Raw genomic sequence first — 20,961 nt, forward strand, 5'->3', positions numbered from 1 at the left:
ATGGTGGGGAGGGCAGGAAGGAGCGAGGGAGGGAGGATCGGCCGGCTTTGCTGAAGAGAACATATACTTAATTCCTCATGTTCATCAGATTTATCTCTGTCTGGCTGACTAAGTTACTAAGGATGAGTTGAGGATAAATTGCGCCAGCTGAAAAATAATTGAGAAGATTCCAGGCATATGTTGGAGAGTAAATGAAAGCATGAAATCTATTTTTTTTAAAAAAAGGGGGGGGGAAATGATATAGGCAAAGCACGGGTGGATTTCTCCTTGTGAAAAAAGATAGCTGAGCTTCTAAGGTGGCCCATAAAATTCTTTGCTAAGTTTTATTTTCATACAGTTATACTTTGGCGTCTAGTCATGCCGGCCACATGACCACGGAGACGTCCTCGGACAAATGCTGGCTCTTCGGCTTTGAAACGGAGATGAGCACTGGCCCCTAGAGTTGGAAACGACTAGCACGCGTGTGCGGGGGAACCTTTACCTTTACCTTTATACTTTGCTTCATCTTGGGAAGTGAGATGGCTCGCAAACAGCAGTTTCAACATACCACACACTAGAGCCATGCTGGCTGGGGATTTCTGGGAATTGATGTCCACACATCTTAAAAGTTGCTAAGGTTGAGAAACACTGCAATCACATGGTTATAATATGTCCCACACAAATAAAGAACACTTAATTGTGTAATCCACCTTGACCCTCTCTGTGGTTCCCCTCTGCAGATTTTTTTAATAATTTGAGGGAGCTGGTAGCTGGTCTGTAGCCAAAAGAAGACAGCAGGTCATATGCTGTTTATATGCCTGGCAACTTTCAAAGGCACCTGTGTAAGCATCTGGAAGCAGCCCTAAAGCTGGGTGTTTAGATCCAGCTGGGCTGCTCTTATGGGTTCTATTTCATTATTTATGAAATGTGTATAGCTTAGTATGTAAATTTACTTCTAATACCTGTGCTATTCTTGCTGGATAACGGTAAAAGGTAAAGGTAAAGGTTCCCCCGCACATGCGTACTAGTCGTTTCCGAATCTAGGGGCCGGTGCTCATCTCCGTTTCAAAGCCGAAGAGCCAGCGCTTGTCCGAGGACGTCTCCGTGGTCATGTGGCCGGCATGACTAGACGCCAAAGGTGCACGGAACGCTGTTACCTTCCCACCGTAGTGGTCCCTATTTTTCTACTTGAATTTTTATGTGCTTTCGAACTGCTAGGTTGGCAGGAGCTGGGACGTGTAACAGGACGTGTAACAGCTTTCTGCAAATCAGTTGCAGTACTGCTGGGCAGAGAACATGGATAGGTTGATCAAGCTGGTAGGCATCTTAGCGGCATCTGATTGGTTGTTGCAGGAAATGGAAAGGAAGCTGGGCTAAATACATCTTTTTTGCTAAATATATTTTTTTTATTCAGCAGAACCCTCTTCCTCCTCTCCTTCTTTCCCTCCTCTCCTTCTTCCCCCTTTTTCTCTTCCTCTCCTCCTCTTCCCCCCTCCCTTTTTTTCTCCTTTTCTTCCTTTCCTCTCTTCTTCCCATCCACCTTTTCTTCTTCCTCTCCTCCTCCTCCTTTCTTCCTCTCCTTTTTGTTCTTCTCTTCTTCCTCTCTTCCTCCTCCAGCATTCAAAGATTAAGTGTTTTGTGGATTTTATTATTATTTTTTCTGGAAGAATATCCCTTGTCAATCTTCGCTTCCTCTTTCAGGACGGACACCGGGAGTCTGTGAACCCAAGAATGGAGAACATAACAACACGCTACGCCGAGAGCTCAAGCAGTTCTTTGGATGGATGCGCAAACATGGAACTTGTGCCAATTTGAGCATCAAAATGTATGATCAGTGGCGGGTGGCACTGCAGAAGTCCCACAAAACACGGAACCAGGTAGAGGGGACAACTGAGTTTTCACTGAAAATCAAGGCAATCATTCAGTCTATACAAGGATGGGTGTACAGCAGGGGTCTTCAAATGTGGTCAATTTAAGACTTGTGGACTTCAACTCCCAGAATTCCTCAGCCAGCCAAGTCTTAAATTGGCCAAGTTTGAAGACCCCTGGCGTAGAGCCACTCATCGACTCCAAGTGATTGCTTACCTACTCAACTAGTTGGAAGACATATTTGCTAAACTGAAATTAAACTAATTTTTCTTTTTAATTTGGGATTATGGGTGAGACAGATTGAGGCTAAAAAGAAAAGCTGATTCAGTAATCAGGAGACAGCTTTGTAAGAAGACATTTGCAAACTCTTTAATTAGATTCTTATCCCACTTTTAAATACTGTAAATGTATTTTGATCAACTCAAGGAGGTGGACTATACCTTATAGAAGTAGTCCCCGAATTACAACCACAATGTCATGGTTCCGACAGATGAAACTCTTCAAAAGAACTTCGAGGCATTGTTTACCTTAAAGGATCATTTATTCGAGTAGCATAATATCGGCTCTAAATAATCGAAGCCAAAAACTGAATTCCCCTCCCTTGGGCACATAGTATCAAAGCACAATTCCCTCCTCCAATTAACAGTCATAAATCACATTCCCCAATTAGCTTTAAGCATGGGCTTCTTCTCCAGCTCAATTCTTTATCAGCTCTGGGCTCAATAACCTTGATTCTCACACTAAGTTTAATGTTGTTATGTCTAGCTGGACTCTCATTCACATTCCACCCCCTCCCAGCATCATCTAACCCTAAAAGCGAAAGGGAAAAGATGGCTCCATTTCCATCTGTTGTCAATGCAGAAATATCCGATGTCAGCAGCGTTGACACAACAACTGTGCCCAAAATTTCTTTTGCTAAGCGAGACAGAGGTTAAGTGAGTTTTGCATCATTTTATGAGCTTTCTCGCCATAGTGGTTAAGTGAATCACTACAGTTGTTAAGTAAGTAACATGGTTGTTAAGTGAATCTGGCTTCCCCACTTTGCTTGTCAGAAGGTGGCAAAAGGGGATCACGTGATCCCAGGACACTGCAACTGTCATAAATATGAACCGATTGCCAAGCCTTCGAATTTTGATCGTGACCATGGGTTTGCTGCTACAGTCCTAAGTGTGAAAAATTATCAAGAGTCTCTTTTTTTCAATGCCATTGTAACTTTGAATGGCCACTGAACAAATTAAGTCAAGGACTACCTAGACTCCTATTTTCCCCACCACGACAACCCTGTGAGGTGGGTTGGGCTGAGAGGGAGGGACGGGCCCAAGATCCACCAAAAGGGGGTTAAAATAGGAAAACCAGAAATTGCTTGTGAACCTCTTATTGAAGTGTGTGTGTGGGGGGTCTACAAATATTTGTGCAAATAAATAGGGCTGGGGTTTTGTCACTTAGGGAAAGTGGGTGTGCTATGGAGCCTTTGCTCAGGTTTTAACCCTCTCTTTTCTCCCCAGGTCCTCTCCAGTGACAAATTGTAGCTGGGATGGATGGTGGAACGAAGAGTTTCGCTTAAGAGCCAACCCGGTTGCTGGATTCAGGCCTGCCGAGGATGCACGCAAAGGAACTCAAGAGCAGCCGTAATCCAGGTGCCTTGAGCGGCATTGCCAAGATTGTATCACCACCACTAACACCCTTTCTGCAAACTAACTAGAAGCCGGGCAGAGGGCAGTCCACGCCTCTTTCCCCCGAGTAACTCTAAATCAGCTCCTCACATAGGATGTTCTTGGACTTTTGAGTTTTCTAATTATTATATAAAGGCGTTCCCCTTAGTTGAAGGACATTTTGCTGGGAAAAGAGCTCTCCGTGCCAGTTTTCGTTTTTTACAGCGCCAAGATTAAAAAAAAAAAAACTGTAATCCATCCAGGTTTCCCCTCTAAGCATGCCCGAAGGAGGTTCCGTTGCTTCAGGAGAGTCATTTTCTTCTTATATTTCTCAGTTATGAAATTAGAATCGGCAACTGATTGAAAAGCGGAAACGGCTAAAGAAACGAGCTGTGTGATCAGGAAAAAAAGAAAGAAACGGCTTTACATTTAACCTCCAAAATTCTAAAAAGGAAGAACGGAAAAATTGGTTGTGAAATTTCACAGGGTTTTTTTTTTTGTTGTTGTTGTTGTCGTCGTGCTCTGTTGTTAAAAATATTAAGTGTTCGATACCTATTTTATGTCCGGAGCAACAGTTCTTTTTTAAGCTCTGCAAATCTGGGAGGTTTTGCACCCAGAGCCGAACCCATCTTTTGAGCTGACGTCACCTGCCTCTCTCCTTTTAATTGGGCTAAACCAGATCTTTGTTTCCAACAGCATTAAAGGCAAAAAGCTGGGGACCAAGACCACAATCCCATTATTTCTTGCGTTCTACAATTATTCAAAAGGAACATGCCACGGAGCTTGGACATGCCATTTAGCTCACCTAAGGGAACGATGGCGTCTCTCATTTTTATGGCATTTAGGGGGGGGGGAAACTAGTCCCCCCCAATTTCCCTCATTGTTTACAAATGCTGCCATTTTCAACCAACGCGGCCCTGTGGTGGAGGATGGAGTTTATATAGGTCAGGGGTAGGCAAACTCGGCTCTTTTATGACTCATGGACTTCAACTCCCAGAATTCCTGAGTCAGCTGACTCAGGAATTCTGGGAGTTGAAGTCCATGAGTCATAAAAGAGCCGAGGTTGCCTAACCCTGGTATAGGTAGTCCCTTGACTTACAACAGCCCACTTAGCGACCTTTTGAAGTTTGAATGGCACTGAAAAAAAATGACTTATGACCGTTTTTTCACACAACCGTTGCAGCATCCCCTATATGGTCACGTGATCAGAATTCAGCTGCTTGGCAACTGGCATGTATTTATGACAGTCTCCTGGTGTCACGTGATCACCGTTTGCAAACTTTGGACAAGCAAGTCAATGGGGAAGCCAGATTCATTGAACAACCGCATTACTAACGAGCGACTCACTTAACAACGGTGGTCAGAAAGGTTACAAAATGGGGCAAAACTCTATTAACTACCGTCTCATTAGCAGCAGAAACCTTGGCCTCATTTGTGGTCATAAGTCAAGTAAGTGCTTGTAATTCAGACACTTGGAAAGCCCGGTGCTGGGGATGTATCTGGGATTAGCCATGCCAGTTTAGGATTACAATCCAGAATTGGGGAATAGGGACCGAATATCGGAATATCCGTGTCAGGCAGGGTGAACATCCCAATAAATGCTCAGTGTTCAAAATGACCCGCCTCCAAATCCAATTTCTTAATATCCCTTGTAAAGAAAGACTTAAGATTTCACTCCCAACGGGAAAGTAGTAGGATGAAAGACAAGGTTTGTAAACGCAGACCCTGGAGCTGCCATTTTGACTTTTTTGCTCTCCTCCCTCCCAAAGGATGCTCATCTGGGGCTAACCGAAGAAGAAAACATCTGGTCTGCTCAAGATAATAAAAAGAGAAGACTAGTAAAAAAGGAGTCTGCTTTTTTATTATTATTGAAGGGGTAAAAAAACCACTTTATTTCAGAACATAAACAAGCTATTTCCCCACCACACACACACACACACACACACACTCCTTGTCCCATAAAGGCAGTGGGGACCAAGTGCCAAGAAACCTTTCTGGGAACTGGCTTCATTGGGCAGGTGGCCAAACGGCACGGAGCCTTGTGCCTCCTGCAGCATCTCACCTGCGGTCATCGGCCTGGCATGACGAAAGAGGGAAGGCAGGGTGGGCGAGCTGCGAGCGGGCGAGGACCAACCTCAGTGGGTGGGGGGGAGGATGTCTTATGTCTCCATCTCTTTCCCCCCCCCGCTCCATCCCCAGCCTTTCTTCATCCTTCTCCCACGGGACAGCCTGTCAAATGCTTTCTTCCGAATCGTACTTGAAATCCTGAAGAATTTCGCTGATTGCTTCGATGGTTTGAATTAGCCTGCGTGAGCCGGATGGAAACGATAAATAAAGCACCATATGGAGCCGATTAGCCGCGCTCACCCGCGTCCCTCGCAGCCCAGCCTTGTTTATGAAAGCCTATGAGAGGGGCAACCCCAGGGCTGGGATGGGCTGGAGTGGGGGGTGGTGGAAGTTAGGCTTCAAAGAGCCAACATGGAACAATCTGCAAAAATGGGGGCTCAGCAGAGGGGGGGGATAGAATACGGTCTTTGAAGACCCTTACCGAGGCCTTTTTCAATTAAAAGAAAAAAGAAAAATATTCCCACATCCTCGCTTCAAATTTGCTCGAGTTTACCCCTTGCCCTGATTTGTGAAAGGACAGGACCCGTTTGGGGGCAAAAATCGTGATTCCGTTTTCCCATAAGGACTCTCTTCCCAAGGGTGTCCCTGCTTGGAGAGAAGGGAGTTTCCCACGATGCCATGCGCCACTAAGCATTGTGGGAAATTCAGCTCGGATGCTTTGAAAGTCCCACTGATGGGAAACGGTTTCCTTTCTCCCAAGTATGAAAAGGGTGGAAGAGGCAGGAACGGTTCCTCTGCTTGGGAAAGATTGGAGGGGGGGGTCTTGGGGAGGGGGGGCATGAAAATGGTCTTTATGCAAAAGAGACACAGAGACCGTATTACAAATTTAAACCGTTGCTCAGTTGACCAATTCTCCCTAAAGCCAAACTGCATCGAATCAAAGGTCTTCCTCCATGTATCACAGTGCAGGCATTGTGTTCACACATCCAGGTTATCCAATTCAAGGAAAGCTCAAGGCAGCTGCTTGGTAACTAGCTAAGCTTGATTTATTTTTGCCTTTCAGGTAATTCTTGACTTTCAACCATTCATTTAGTGAATGAAAAAAGCAATGGAAAAAAAGTGACTTATGACCGTTTTCATACAACCGTTGCAACAGCCCCTTGGGTCACATGATCAAAATTCAGGCACTTGGCAACTGGCATGTAATTAGGACAGTGGTGCTGTCCCAGGATCATGTGATTGCCATTTGTAACCTTCCCAGCTGGCTTTTGACAAGCAAAGTCAACAAGGGAAGCCAGATTCACTTAATGACAGCATGATTTGCTTAAGAACCGCAATGATTGGCTTAAATGTGGCAAAAAGATCATAGAATTGTGAGTGCCCCAGAAGTTGTGAATGCTCCAACACTAGCCACTTGTCTGAAGTGGTATAGGGTTTCCTGCCCGAGCAGGGGGTTGGACTAGATGACCTCCAAGGTCCCTTCCAACTCTGTTATTCTGTTATTATTCTATTAAATGAGGCACAACTTACTTAACAAGTGCCTTGCTTAACCATAGGAATTTTTGGGGACAATTGTATGTCGAGGACTACCTATATTTGGAAAGGAGGGTATATTGTGTCAAGTATATGGATTAATATTGTATGCCCAGTTGTGGGAATCTAGAACATGGATTAAATACAACACAGTACAGTAGTCCTCAATTTACAACCGATGGACTGTTCAAAGTGATGACGGACGTGCTAACTTTGGACTACTTACAACCTGGATTCAAAGTTCCAACGGTCAGACCCCCTCCATGGTCAGGCACGTGGCAACAAGGCCACATTTACAGCCATTTTGGAGCGTCCAATGCTCACCTGACTGCATTTTACAACAGTTTTGCTGAAAACCAGGGCTTATTTGCAGCTTTCGCAAAACTAAGCCCATTGCAAGCCATTGGTTCACTTAACGATCACATCGTTTGCTTAGCGACTGCTGAGAAAATGTAATAAGGTCAGGTCAGTCATGTGACCAACCTGTTTTACGACTGTTAGAAGTTACAACTGATTTCAGCAGGCTCCATTACTGTCATATGTCGAAGACTAGGTTAAGGATATTGTGCCTGGGACACTGCAAGTGTCATAAATATGAGTCAGTTGCCAAGCATCTGAATTTTGATCGCATGACCATGGGGATGCTGCAACAGTCTCGTGTGTGAAAAACGGTCATAAGTCACTGTTTTCTGTTCCGCTGTAACTTTGAATGGTCACTAAAGGAATTGTTGCAAATCGAGGACTACCTGTAGTTTAAATATCTGGAGAGCTACTAGATAGAAGAGGGTCTGGATATCCATTCTTGTCACCCCCACAGGGTAGGACCTGAATCAGTGGGCTGAAATTGCCTGGAGGTAGATTTAGAGTAGAATCATTAGTAGGAATTTCCTGGTTGCAACAGCTGTCAATCAGTGGAATCTCTTGTGTCATGAAAATACTGTGTTCCCTTCAGTGGGAGGCAGGAGTCCATGGGGTGTGGTCAGAAAAGTCAAGATGGTGATCCAAAGAGTGTAACTAAAACTCTCTCTTGTTTTGTATGTACATTGCAATGCATCTAAAAAACAAGTGCAGTTTTGACTGCATCATTGTGGCTGCCATCTTGACTTTTTTTCAACCACTTCCTGTTGCCCCCCCTCCCTCAAACTGGAAATCTTTAAAGCGAGGCTGGAAGAAGTCATCTATCCCAAACTCCGTGAGAGAGGCGAAACCCACTAATGAAATAAAAAATGGGGAATCGCCACAATTCCTAGTGTGAACTATGAAGTCAATGTCATATTACACATTACATTTCCTTCCTTCCCTCCTCCGTACTCTAGCCTGGTCCCATCCTGCAGCCTGGGCCTTGAACACACCGTTTAAATGGCGATCCAACCTGAAGTCCAAACTAAGTTGTCCATCCTTCCTTTACAAGCATACAACAACACAATACACAACTTGCTGAAGCCAGTAGTGCTCAATTAGCCAATGTGGCTAAAAGGTTATAGAGTTGAAAGGGTAAGCTTCAGAAAGCCTGTATTGACAACCGCTGCTTTGGTGACTCACTTGTGCTTCAATTCTTGCACTTCCTGTGTGTGGGCTTCCACTCCGGGCTGGTCCTGAACATTTTGTTTAGCAAGCTGCAGTTGTGCTGTCTGGAAAGAAAAAAAGTGGCCGTGAGGCCCTCCCTGAGCAACAGGGACAAAGATATAAAGCTGATAATCCCCCTCGCCCTCCAGAATTAGATGAATTGGTGGAAGGTGCTTTTAATCAGGTTGTTGAATTAATGCATTCTCTGGCTTTATGCAATATCCTGAACAATAACCTACAGGTAGTCCTTGACTTATGACCACAACTGGAACGGGAATTATCACTAAGCGAGGCACCTGTTCAATTATTTTTACCCCCACTTTTGCCACGATTGTTAAGCGAATCACCATGATCGTTAAGCAAATCATGCAGTCATTAAGTAAATCCACTTTCTCCATTGACTTTGCTTGTTGGAAGCAACTAGGAAGGTCGCAAATGGTGATCATGTCACACACACACACACACGCACACGCACACACACCATAACGATCATAAATACTGTACATGTCGCTTGACAAGTGCTTGAATTTAGATGCCACAACGGCCATAAGTGTGAGGACTGTTTGTAATTCATTTTTTTTCAGCGTTTTTACTTTGTACAGTCACTAACAAATGGTCATAAATCAAGGACTAGCTGCAGTCAAATAAACTGGGTTTGGACAACACACCAAGGCGTAAAACCGCAACCCCCCCCCCCTATGATGACCTCCAGGTGTGCCTGGCTATGAGCTGGGGGGGGAGCTGAAATCCCCCACATCTGGAGGAGATCAGCTTGAGATTAAAGTATTAATCTAGAACTGAGCAGATCCGCTGTAATGCTCATTTCTTCCTTTCTTCAGCCTCACCTTCACCATCACCCACCTCTGGCTGAGCCTTTCGAACAGAGCATAAAAATTGGGGCAACAGGTACCAAGTACCTTTCCAGGGGAACGGGGGGATCATGGTGCAATGAAAACTTTGCAGATGCCCCACGCAGATTGAAATCCTGCCGCTAAAACACACTCATAAGGAAATTTAAGTCTCCTGTCCTGTTATGCATTTCCCTCTGTACCAACTCCAGGAAACACCCAGGATTTGCAGACCAGTAATAGCAAGGGGAAAAAAACCCCTCTAAAAATCACTAGGAGACTGGAAGTTCTAGTCCCGCCTTAGATATGAAAACTGGCTTGGTGACTTTGGGCTAGGTTCTCTCTCTCTCTCTCTCTCTCTCTCTCTCTCTCTCTCTCTCTCTCTCTCTCTCTCTCTCTCTCTCTCTCTCTCAACCCAACCTACCTCACAGGGTTGTTGTTGCGGGGCAAATAAGATGAGGAAAGAGTATTAAGGATGTTGGCCACTTTGGGCCATTTCTAAAAATAATAGGGGGATAAAAAATATAAAATAAAATAAAATTAATAATAATAATAATAATAATAATAATAATAGTAGTAGTAGTAGTAGTAGTAATAATAATAATAATAATGAACATGTGGCTATACAAATCATATAATGCCCAGTTGGAGCACAACCATTCATGTTGAAATCCAGATAATAAATCTCTACCTAATTGGCAACCCTAAATAATAATAATAATAATAGTAATAATAATAGTAATAATAATAGTAATAATAATAGTAATAATAATAATAATAATAATAATAATAATAATAATAATAATAATAATAATAATAATAATAATAGTTTAAAAAGTTGGAAGGGACCTTGGAGGTCTTCTAGTCCAACCTCCTGCTCAGTCAGGAAACCCTACACCATTTCAGACAAATGGCTGTCCAGTCTCTTCTTAAAAACCTCCAGTGTTGGAGCATTCACAGCTTCTGGAGGCAGGTTGTTCCACTGGTTAATTGTTCTGTCAGAAAATTTCTCCTTAGTTCTAGGTTGCTTCTCTCCTTGATTAGTTTCCATCCGTTGCTTCTTGTCCTGCCTTCAGGCGCTTTGGAGAATAGCTTGACTCCCTCTTCTTTGGGGCAGCCCCTGAGATATTGGAAGACTGCTATCATGTCACCCCTCACCCTTCTCTTCATTAAACTACCCAATTCCAGCAACCGTTCCTTATATGTTTTAGCCTCCAGCCCCCTGATCGTCTTTGTTGCTCTTCTCTGTACTCTTTCTAAACATCTTTTCTACATTGTGGTGACCAAAACTGGATGCCGCATTCCAAGTGTGGCCTTACAAAGATTAGATTTCTAAGTAGGGGTTTCTCCAAGATTCTCATTGTGGGTTCTGTTATGAAAAAAAACAGGATCAAGGAAATGGGTCTTAAAACTCAGTGAGCTCGGCAGGATGGGGTCACAAGGAAGCCTGCTCACCAGTTCGAGTTTCTCCTGCTCCTTCTCCTGAATCCGTCCCAGGTGCTCCGCAAGGTCTCTCCGGCCGAGGGGTCCCTCCAGATTGTCCTTGATCTGTAAGATCTCCTGGGAAATGCCACTGAACGCCAGGGTGATCTCGTGCACCAGCTGGCGATAGCGGAGAAAGTCGTAACCAGGGCCGCTTCGGAGATATGCCTGGTGACCCCTGTTTTGGGAAGGGGGATATCAGCAGAGAATTGAGAGATTTTCCTACAGGTACAGGGAACAGAGGGCAACATGCAAAGATCTGAGGGGAGCTGGTGAAAAAACCTGAATTTTAAAGTCAGCCACTTGAACTCGTGAGCCACAAGCCCCTCCCCACTCCTCTCCCTACAATGGCAAATGATCCATTTTCCAAACAACCAAAATTCTTGGAAGCAAAACATATCCATTTTTACTCTGAAAAATTTCCCCTGCATCACCTAGAGCGGCAACCTTGGCTGTTTTATGACTCGTGGACTTCAACTCCCAGAATTCCTGAGCCAGCATGGCTCAGCTTGGAAACCTCTCCCTTTCCCCTCAGCATGGCTGGCTCAGGAATTCTGGGAGTTGAAGTCCACCAGTCATAAAAGAGGCAAGGTTGCCTACCCCTGACCTAGAGGGCCCAGATTTGATCCCTGGCAACAGTTGATCCTGAAAAACATTTATAAAAATAGTGACAAGCTAACAGTCTTCAAGTTATGAGATCAGAAGAGCACAGCCAGAGGAAACTGGCTATACCAGGGGTCCTCAAACTTGGCCACTTTTAAGACTTGTGGACTTCAACTCCCAGAATTCCTCAGCCCGCACCGGCAGGGGAATTCTGGGAGTTGAAGTCCACAAGTCTTAAAGCAGGTATCAGGACCTTTTCTATACAGATAGTGGTGATTAAATTCTGAAATGTTCTCTCAACAGGGAGCTAACCAGCTCCGTTCTCTTTTTCTCTATAGAAACCCTCATTTTCAACGTTTGGAAACTCCTCCTTAGTTTGTTGCCTTCAAGATTTCTAAGCCACTATCACAATGGTTCTCAACCACCTTGGCAATGTTTAAGAGGTGCGGACTTCAACTCCCAGAATTCCCCAGTCAGCCCTCTTAAAATTGCCAAGGCTGAAAAACACGGCATTATTAACTTATCTTGCTCCTAACAATCTGGGCAATTTTTTATTTCTTCTTTTAATCCTCTAAAAACAGCAAGACCCACCAATTCTGGGGACAATGAGGTCTATATTCATCAGCAATTGCATGTCATAGTTTCTATGCAGGGTGATGGGAGAGGGTCAGACTGGATGACCTCACTTGCCCCCCCCCTTTTTTTTACAAACTTGGTTTGGGAACTCCTTACAAAATACATGGATAGGCTCAGCTTCCCATTCAAGATGCTGGATGCTCTTTCAAAGACCCTCCCTTGTGTTAACCTTGGATAGGGTTATTTTCTCCCCTGTTGGGTTTTCGGAAGGCTTGATTGATTTGTCAATGGCTGCCCTCCCGGAGAGACACCTTTGCCTAGAGAGGGTTATCACCCCATCTCCTGGGACGCCAAAAGCCTGTTTGTGGGGGGTTTGCTGGATCGGGGATTGGATTCCCCATCCGCAGAAGTAAATTATCTCCACACCAGGTTCCCCACAAGCAGCCCACAAGGAGTTTTTCTCTGCAAATAGATCACAGGTGCTGGGTGGGTGCTGCCCCCTTGCTCATCTGGTTTCCATCAGGCACCGGGAGCCTGGGGGGGGTGAAAAGGGGGGGAGGTCGAGAGGAGGCCTCCTGCAGGGCCCCCCTTGAATCGACTAGTGTGCAAATAAAAGAGGGTGGGGAGAAGAGACCGGAAGAGCCCACCGGCTTTCCAGGGCATTTTGTGCATGCAAAGCAATTAGTAGGACCTGTGGTTCTGCAAAGGAAGCTCAGACATTTTAGACTCGTTTTGTAACTAGAACGTAGAATAACAGCGTTGGAAGGGACCTTGGAGGTCTTCTAGTCCAACCGCCTGCTCAAGCAGGAGAACCTAGACGACTCCAGACAAATGGCTGTCCAGTCTCTTCTTGAAAATCTGCAGTGATGGAGAGTCCATCACTTTAATCGGTTAATTTAATCATTTTGAGACAAGTCACTTTGAGGGGTCCTTGGTGTTCTCTCAGCTGGGTTGTTTTCTTGCAGAAATCCCATTCCTTACTAGCCCTGATAATGTTACCTACTTGGCTCAAAGATTTTAGGGAAAATAACAAAACCTGCTCAAACACTTACTCCTCCAAGAGGCGGTAAGCTTCCACTCGCTCGGTCTGCAGGGCGTAGAAACGGTGCACCAAACTTTGCACATTCATCCTTGCAGCTGAAAAGAGGAGGCAGGCTTGTCAGAGGAAATAAAAAACAGGATGCCTTTGGCCCAACATGGTGGGCACAAGAACGGCTTCGTCGAGGGGAGCAGAGTGGGGCAAATATCTAAATTAGCACCCATCCCTCAAGGTTTATAGTCCAGGGATAGGCAACCTTGGCTCTTTTATGACTCGTGGACTTCAACTCCCAGAATTCCTGAGCCACCATGGCTCAGCTTGGAAACCTCTCCCTTTCCCCTCAGTGTGGCTGGCTCAGGAATTCTGGGAGCTGAAGTCCACGAGTCATAAAAGAGCCAAGGTTGCCTACCCCTGGTTTATACCTACCCATTTGTACATACAGGAAATCCTCGACTTACAACAGCTCATTTAGTGATTGTTCAAAGTTACAACGGCACTGAAAAAAGGGACTTACGAGCATTTTCACCCTTATGGCCATTGTAGTATCCCAATGATCATGTGATCAAAATTCGGACACTTAACAACTGGCTCGTATTTATGATAGTTGCAGTGTCCCCGGGCCACGAAATCACTTTTTGCAATCTTCGGTCAAGAAAAGTCAAGGGGGAACCCAGATTCACTTAACAATTGTGTTATTAATTTAACAACAGCAGTGATTCGCTTAACAACTGTGGCAAAGAAAGTTTGTAAAATGGAGCAAAATTCAGTGGAGAAATGTTTCACTTAGCAACAGAAATTTTGGGCTCAACTGGGGTCATAATTTGAGGACTACCTGTACTTGATAAGGAGTCGTTTCCTGAGGTGAGGTGGGAGGCAAGCAAAATAAAAAAAAATTCTATTTCATGGGCCTTTAAAAAGAAAAGGAAGGAGGAAATAGCCAACTTTTTGGGAGGAAAGAGCTGCTCAAAAAGATTTATTCAAGGTAGGAAATACAGCCCCCATGTCTCAAGGCAGTCTAGCTTGGACTGCCCAAAGAGTGGGAACAAAGGAGAGGGGTTAAAGCATGGATTATAAATCACCTTGCATCCATTGGCGGACTTTGAATCTCAGCAAGAGAATTTGTACGTGTTTTTTTTCATTTTTCCATTTTTGGGAAATGAGAAGCAGCCTGTCAGAGCTGCCTGAACTTTCAAATCCTGAAGCTGCTTTGATCAAAACAACAGTTTGCAATTAGAAAAAATGGTTCTTTGCTGTCCACCCTGGATTAAAAAGGGGGACTAACAATAGGCTTCTTTGCTCTTGCACTGGGTGTGCAGTTGAGTGTGACATTGATCGGCGGGGGGGGGGGAGGGGAGAAACCCTTTAAAGTTGGCATTCCCACAGTCTTTTCTCCTCTCCCCACCTCAAAGGTCTGCTTGGCCAGACCATGTCTGGTTTGGCTGCTTGGCCTAAGATCCTGTTTTGCCAAAATCCAGTTTCTCACCCTCCATAAGGAACGTTCCCCGGAAGCCTTTCAATCCCTTCCCTTAACTGCAAATCCTAGCAATGCAACAGTTGTGGCACTCCCAGTTGGAGCTAACTTTTGGGGGCTTTGGCCTACACAAGTGGTGTTGATGAGGTTTCGGCTTTTCTTTGCACACTCCCTCCCCAAAATACACACCCTCATTCATTCTCTCTCACTCTTGCGCATATGCACACATGTGTATATACAGTACACAGCAGCTGCATCTTTTAACTTAGCACTTGGGGGGGCGAAGAGCATGCTTCCCCTCAGCAGAATGTACAGCGATGTGAGGGCCAAATTGCAGCAACCTTGCTGGCTTGCAAGGGCCCCCCACTCCTGCCATGGGCCCCCACACCAGCCAGCTGCTTCGTCTCTTGTCTTCATTCTCCAGAAATATCCTTATTTATTTATTTATTTATTTATTTATTTATTTATTTATTTATTTATTTATTTAATTTGATTTGTGTGCCATCCATCTCACTATTGAAGCTACTCTGGGCAGCTACAATTACAGGTAATTCTCGACTTATGACTGGTTGCTTAGCAACCAATGTTACAAGAGACCCGAAAAAGGGAACTTACAAGCCAGCTCTCAACGTTCCAATAGTACACATACACACACACACACACAAACAGACCAGAATCATGTGACCTCACTTTGCTCACTTGGCAACACAGCTGCATTTCTGGCTGTTTGCAGTGTCCGCGGTCACTTGCTGGTTTTAGGATGGTTTTTGCCAAAAGGTGGCACTGACTTCTAGATTTTTGTCCAAACAGCGCCGTAGCAAACCATGGGCTTACTTAACGACTGCAGTGTTCACTTAGTGACTGCCACAAAAAGGTCATAAAGTTGGGTCTGACCCATTTTATGTTTGTTGTGACTTACCACTGTATTGTACAAGCTCAAAATAATAATAATAATAATAATAATAATAATAATAATAATAATGATGATGATGATGATGATGATGATGATGATGATGATGATGTTAGAAGGGATATTGGAGGTCATCTAGTCTAACCCCCTGCTCAGGCAGGAAACCCTATACCAAGGGTGTCAAACTCGCAACATCATGTGACATGTCGTGACATATCACAACTTTTGCCATTGCCGGCAATGGGAAGGGCGCGGTTTCACTATGATGCATCCGGCCCGCGGACTGGCCGTTTGACACCCCTGCCCTATACCATTTCAGACAAATGGCTGTCCAGTTTCTTCTTAAAATCTTCCAGTGTTGGAGGATTCACCGCTTCTGGAGGCAGGTTGTTCCACTGGTTAATTGTTCTGTCAGGAAATTTCTCCTTAGTTCCAGGTTGCTTCTCCTCAATTAGTTTCAATCCGTTGCTTCTTGTCCTGCCTTCAGGTGCTTTGGAGGAGAGCATAACTAGAGGACTCTCTGTACTTTCTTTCTGTGGATAGGTAAATAGTGTCTTTGTTCTAACCTTGCCACCAAAAGTATGTTCTAAGACACTTTTAAGTACAGGGGATTTTTTTTTAAGCAGACTGGGGAGAACCCTTCTAATATTTCACACAAATAAAGCTGACAGGATCCATGTGGTGTCCAGGCCCTTCAGAGGCATTCTCAGTCATGCTTACAATTTGCACATTGGTGAAATGGGAAGGTAAATTTATCTGCCTCTCCCAGGTCCTTCAGAAGGCCTTGAAAGGTGGATAAAATGCCTGATTCAGTTGAAACATATGGCTGTCTATGCAACCCACCCTAATAATTTTATCCTTCTGCTTTTAGACCATCCTTCCTTACGATCAAAATATGCCCCATAAAAACTAGTCCTTGACTTACAACAGTTCGTTTAGTAACCAAAGTTACAGTGGCATCGAAATAAGTGACTTATGACCATTGTTCACAGTTAGGACCGCTGCAGTGGTCCCATGGCCAGGTGATCAATATTTGGATGCTTGGCAACTGGTTCATATTTAGGATGGTTGCAGTGTCCTGGGGTCATGTAATCATCTTTTGCAACTTTCTGACAAGCAAGGTCAATGGGGAAGCCCCATTCACTTAACAACCATGTTACTAATTTCACAACTGCAGTGATTCGCTTAAAAACTGTGCCAAGAAAGGTCGCAAAATGGGGCAAAGGTCACTTAACAAGTGTCTCGCTGGGCTCAGGTGTGGTTGTTAAACTGAAGACTACCCAGAGCTGGGATTCAAATATTTGAACAACCAGTTCTCTGTGTGGATGCTGCTTCAGGAAGTCCATTCTGGGCCTGGGCAACAAAAAATCAGCTACCGGTTCTGCCAAACTGGTGCGAAATGGCTGAATCCCACCACTTGTGAACTTGAACTCCCAGAATTCCTCAGCCAGCATGTCTGGCTGAGGAATTCTGGGAGTTGAAGTCCACAAGTCATAAAAGGGCCAAGTTTGAAGACCCCCTGCTTCAGTGTGTTGGGGACTGTGTTGGCTGTGGATGATGGGGGCTTCAGATGGGTAACCCATCGGTCAAAAATGCCTTGCAGATACTCTTCACTCATTTCTTTCTCAACTTCCCAAAGGCTTCACTTCTAGGCCTCCTGCGCCCCCTAGTGGGCATTCCCAAGTTAGCCGAGCGCTGCTCCCCAATCCCACTCTCCCCATGGTTTCCTGTTTTTCTCCTCCACCTGTTTTCTTGCACTGGGTTTTATTTACTTATTTATTTTGCAGCTGCCGTCAGGTAGCTGCTCGAATCTTCTGGTTCTAATGAAGAGGCCTCCGTTATATATCACACACACACACCTCCCTTCGAGCCTCTGCTGCAACAACCCACATTCGTTCACCATTGCATTGGATCAAGCCACTGTGGTTAAAGCAGAACTACAAATAATTAGAGCAGTGTTCAGCAAACTTGGCAATTTTAAGACACTTCAACTCCCAGAATTCCCCAGCTGGCTGACAGTCCTGCAGAATTCTGGGAGTTGGAGACCACAAGTCTTAAAAGTTGTCTAGTGTGGCTGTTGTTGTTGTTGCTGCAAAGTTGTGTCCGACCCATCGCGACCCCATGGACAACGTTCCTCCAGGCCTTCCTGTCCTCTACCATCTTCTGGAGTCCATTTAAGCTCACGCCTACTGCTTCAGTGACTCCATCCAGCCACCTCATTCTCTGTCGTCCCCTTCTTCTATTGCCCTCAACCTTTCCCAGCATTAGGCTCTTCTCCAGTGAGTCCTTCTTTCTTATTGGTGGCCAAAGAATTTGAGTTTCAACTTCAGGATCTGGCCTTCTAAAGAGCAGTCAGGGTTGATCTCCTCTAGGACTGACCGGTTTGACTGCCTGGTAGTCCAAGGCACTCGCAGGAGTCTTCTCCAGCACCATAGTTCAAAGGCCTCAATTCTTTGGCACTCAGCCTTTCTTTATGGTCCAACTTTCACTGCCATACATTGCAACTGGGAAGTCCATAACCTTGAATATAGTGTGGCTAGATGATGTCTGGATTACCTACGGCAACACCTGCGGCCGGCGTCAACTTCCCTCCGTCCAGTGCGCTCCCACAGAGAGGGCCTCCTCAGGGTACCGCCGATCAAAGAATGCCGATTGGTGACCCCCAGGGGGAGAGCGTTCTCTGTGGGCGCGCCAGACCTTTGGAACCGCTTACCGGTTGAGCTCCGAATGGCCCCCGACCTTCGCTCCTTCTGGCGTGATCTCAAAACATTCTTTTTTGAACAATCTGGCCTGGTCTGACGGGATGGGGTTGGGTTTTTAAAACTAGTTTTAACTTTAATATGTATTGATTTTATGGGCATGATGTTTAATGGCTTTTTAATTTTTGTATTCGATTTTTATTGTGTATTGCCCTGTTCACCACCCTGAGTCCTTCGGGAGAAGGGCGGTATAGAAATCAAATTATTAAATTATTAAATTATTAAACTGCTGCACACGTCCACTCCATTGCCGGCAATGGAGAAAAAGCTCCGATACGTTGGAAACCCCATAATATGATTATTATTATTTTTTAAAAAGGGAAAACTGCAATCAAATCAATCGATCGAGGTTTTTAGCGTACATAACCCTGGCTACAAACAATCCACCCCCACCCCGCCCCTCGGCATCTCTTCCAAAACGTGAGGATCTGACTACACAGTAAACGTCTTTCAAAATATGTCGTGTGCTGTTTTATATAACTAGCACGACAGGTGCCAGTTCCGGTGAACCCTATTTTACAGGATTACGAAGCATTGAAAGCGGCCAAGATAAAATCTCTCTCTATATATTAATGCCTGCAATTTTTATGCCAATCCTTCTCCCTGCTCTATTGGTAAGCTCGAACAGTAGAGAATTATCCTAACTTTGCAATATGCTGGAAGCCAAGCCTGCCCTGGTTCTAGTTTGGAAAGCATGCAACTTGCATGTCTGCAGCGTCACCCTGTTGGGGTTATTCTCTAAATATTAAAAATCGGAGAAACTTACCCCAGCTCTGCAGGGGAGCGCTAACAATTTTGCAAGCCCCAAAGACTGGAGAGGTTATTTTGAATTCTCCAAAGCGTTTTTGCTTCTTAAGGAACTCTTGAATATCTGCCGAGGTTGGTCGCTTAACTGTTTAACGCCCACAACGGTAGCTTTTTAGGGGATGTTTGCTCAGAAAATGAGAATGGTGTTCAAAAGGAGCGTTCATTTTCTGATCTGCTGTTTCAAAGTCATGGCTTTAAATCCTCAATTCATTCAATGAGTCCATGGACCAAGTTGTCTTCCCTGGGAAGACATTCAAGACATCTTGAATGCGACTAAATGATGGGCTCTTCTGTACTTAAAGTCTACGTTCTTCTTAGACAACCTGCCCTTCCTTCCTTCCGGGTAACCCATATGAGCCCGAATCTTTGCAAAAGGGTGCTTTGCTGCCCCCTGCCGTCCAGACGGACTCATAACAAATCATTGAGCTGGCGTTTGGCTGGGGATGGCTAGCAAATCTGATCTAAATGGCTAGTTACCACTTTAGCTCCTCCGCCCATAATAATAATAATAATAATAATAATAATAATAATAATAATAATAATAATAATAATAATAATAATAATAATAATAATAATAATAATAATAATAATAATAATAATAATAATAATAATAAGATAATAATAATAATAATAATAATAAGAAGAAGAAGAAGAAGAAGAAGAAGAAGAAGAAGAAGAAGAAGAAGAAGAAGAAGGAGGAGGAGGAGGAGGAGGAGGAGGAGGAGGAGGAGGAGGAGGAGGAGGAGGAGGAGGAGGAGGAAGGGATCTTGGAGGTCATCTAGTCCAACCCCCTGCTCAGGCAGGAAACCCTATACCATTTCAGACAAATGGCTGGCCAGTCTCTTCTTAAAAACTTCCAGTGTTGGAGCATTCACCACTTCTGGAGGCATTGAATAAAAGCATCCTAATATTCATCATTTATTATCATTATCATCACACAATCAGCCAGATGTTCAAACTGGATTGGGCAATTTTTGTCTACCTATCGAGTCCTTACCAAGGACCTGGGATAGGCAGATGTGGATGTTTGATGGTATTACAGATATCGTGGCAGGATGGAAGCTGTTCCCCGTAAAGCTGCCTTTTGCAATTGACTAATAGCAAATTTGTCAATGCCAATGGTGTTCAAGTGGTGCTCCAGTTGTTTTGGGATAGCACCAAGGTGCCTATTACTATTGGTACTACCTTTTCTTTTTAAAGAAAAAGATTGATTTTTTCCCCATACATTCAATAGTATTCATTCAACAAACATGCTGTCTGAGTTTACATTTGCTAATACATATTTAGTTCTTAATCCTTTATTCTTTCCTCTAGCCATCGATAAAATAAGTCCCAAGTATGATAATACTTCGTTTCTTCTTTTTCTTTCAGCCTCAGAGTCAGTCTATCCATCTCTACACATTCTAATATTTTTTAAAATTATTTCTTCATCTGATGGTATTTCTTCATTTTTCAAATATAATTCTTGCTGCTGTTGTAACGTATAAAATCAATATGCTTCATTTATCAGTCTTTTCTGGCATTATACCTAATAACAAAAGTTCAAGTTTAAAATCCACGTATTCCCCCAACATCTTTTCTAGCCAGGAATGTATCTTTTTCCAATAACTCTTTGCTTTGGCACATGTCCACCAAACATTGTAATAAGTGCCTGACTTATGTTTGCATTTCCAACACCTGGTGCGCCAGTTGCACCCCTATCTGGACCGAGATGCCCTACGCACGGTCACTCATGCACTCGTTACCTCTCGGATAGATTACTGCAATGCTCTCTACATGGGGCTGCCCTTGAAGACCACC

At 44.3% G+C, this 20,961-nt stretch overlaps 2 protein-coding genes across 6 annotated transcripts in view; one reads left to right on the forward strand and one right to left on the reverse strand.

The window, feature by feature from the left end:
- CRLF1 (cytokine receptor like factor 1) overlaps positions 1-4,449 on the forward strand; it is a 50,004-nt gene extending 45,555 nt beyond the window's left edge. For 3 of the 4 annotated variants that reach the window (XM_083379445.1, XM_083379442.1, XM_083379443.1), the window contains one exon: positions 1,681-2,014. In XM_083379445.1, the coding sequence (XP_083235571.1) occupies positions 1,681-1,955 (275 nt within the window). In that variant the 3' untranslated portion in view covers positions 1,956-2,014. Of the gene's footprint in view, positions 1-1,680; positions 2,015-3,353 lie in introns of those variants that run through there. The other variant, XM_083379444.1, reaches the window with a different exon arrangement.
- REX1BD (required for excision 1-B domain containing) lies at positions 1,233-19,259 on the reverse strand. 2 transcript variants are annotated; one of them, XR_014494396.1, is made up of 6 exons: positions 19,121-19,259; positions 13,228-13,312; positions 10,970-11,174; positions 8,643-8,731; positions 5,563-5,805; positions 1,233-1,696 (listed from the first exon to the last, which is right to left on the reverse strand). XR_014494396.1 is itself a non-coding variant. In XM_083379447.1 (5 exons), exons 2-5 carry the CDS (start codon positions 13,302-13,304, stop codon positions 5,733-5,735), a joined length of 444 nt encoding a protein of 147 aa, XP_083235573.1. In that variant the 5' UTR covers positions 13,305-13,312; positions 19,121-19,259; the 3' UTR covers positions 4,517-5,732. The 2 variants fall into 2 exon arrangements, 1 of the variants encoding a protein (XP_083235573.1); XM_083379447.1 differs by lacking the exon at positions 1,233-1,696 and having other exon boundaries at positions 4,517-5,805.
- Between the last annotated feature and the right edge of the window lie 1,702 nt (positions 19,260-20,961).

Source organism: Vipera ursinii (genome assembly GCF_947247035.1).
Source record: "Vipera ursinii genome assembly, chromosome: 1".
In the NCBI taxonomy this organism is placed as follows: Eukaryota; Metazoa; Chordata; class Lepidosauria; order Squamata; family Viperidae; genus Vipera; species Vipera ursinii.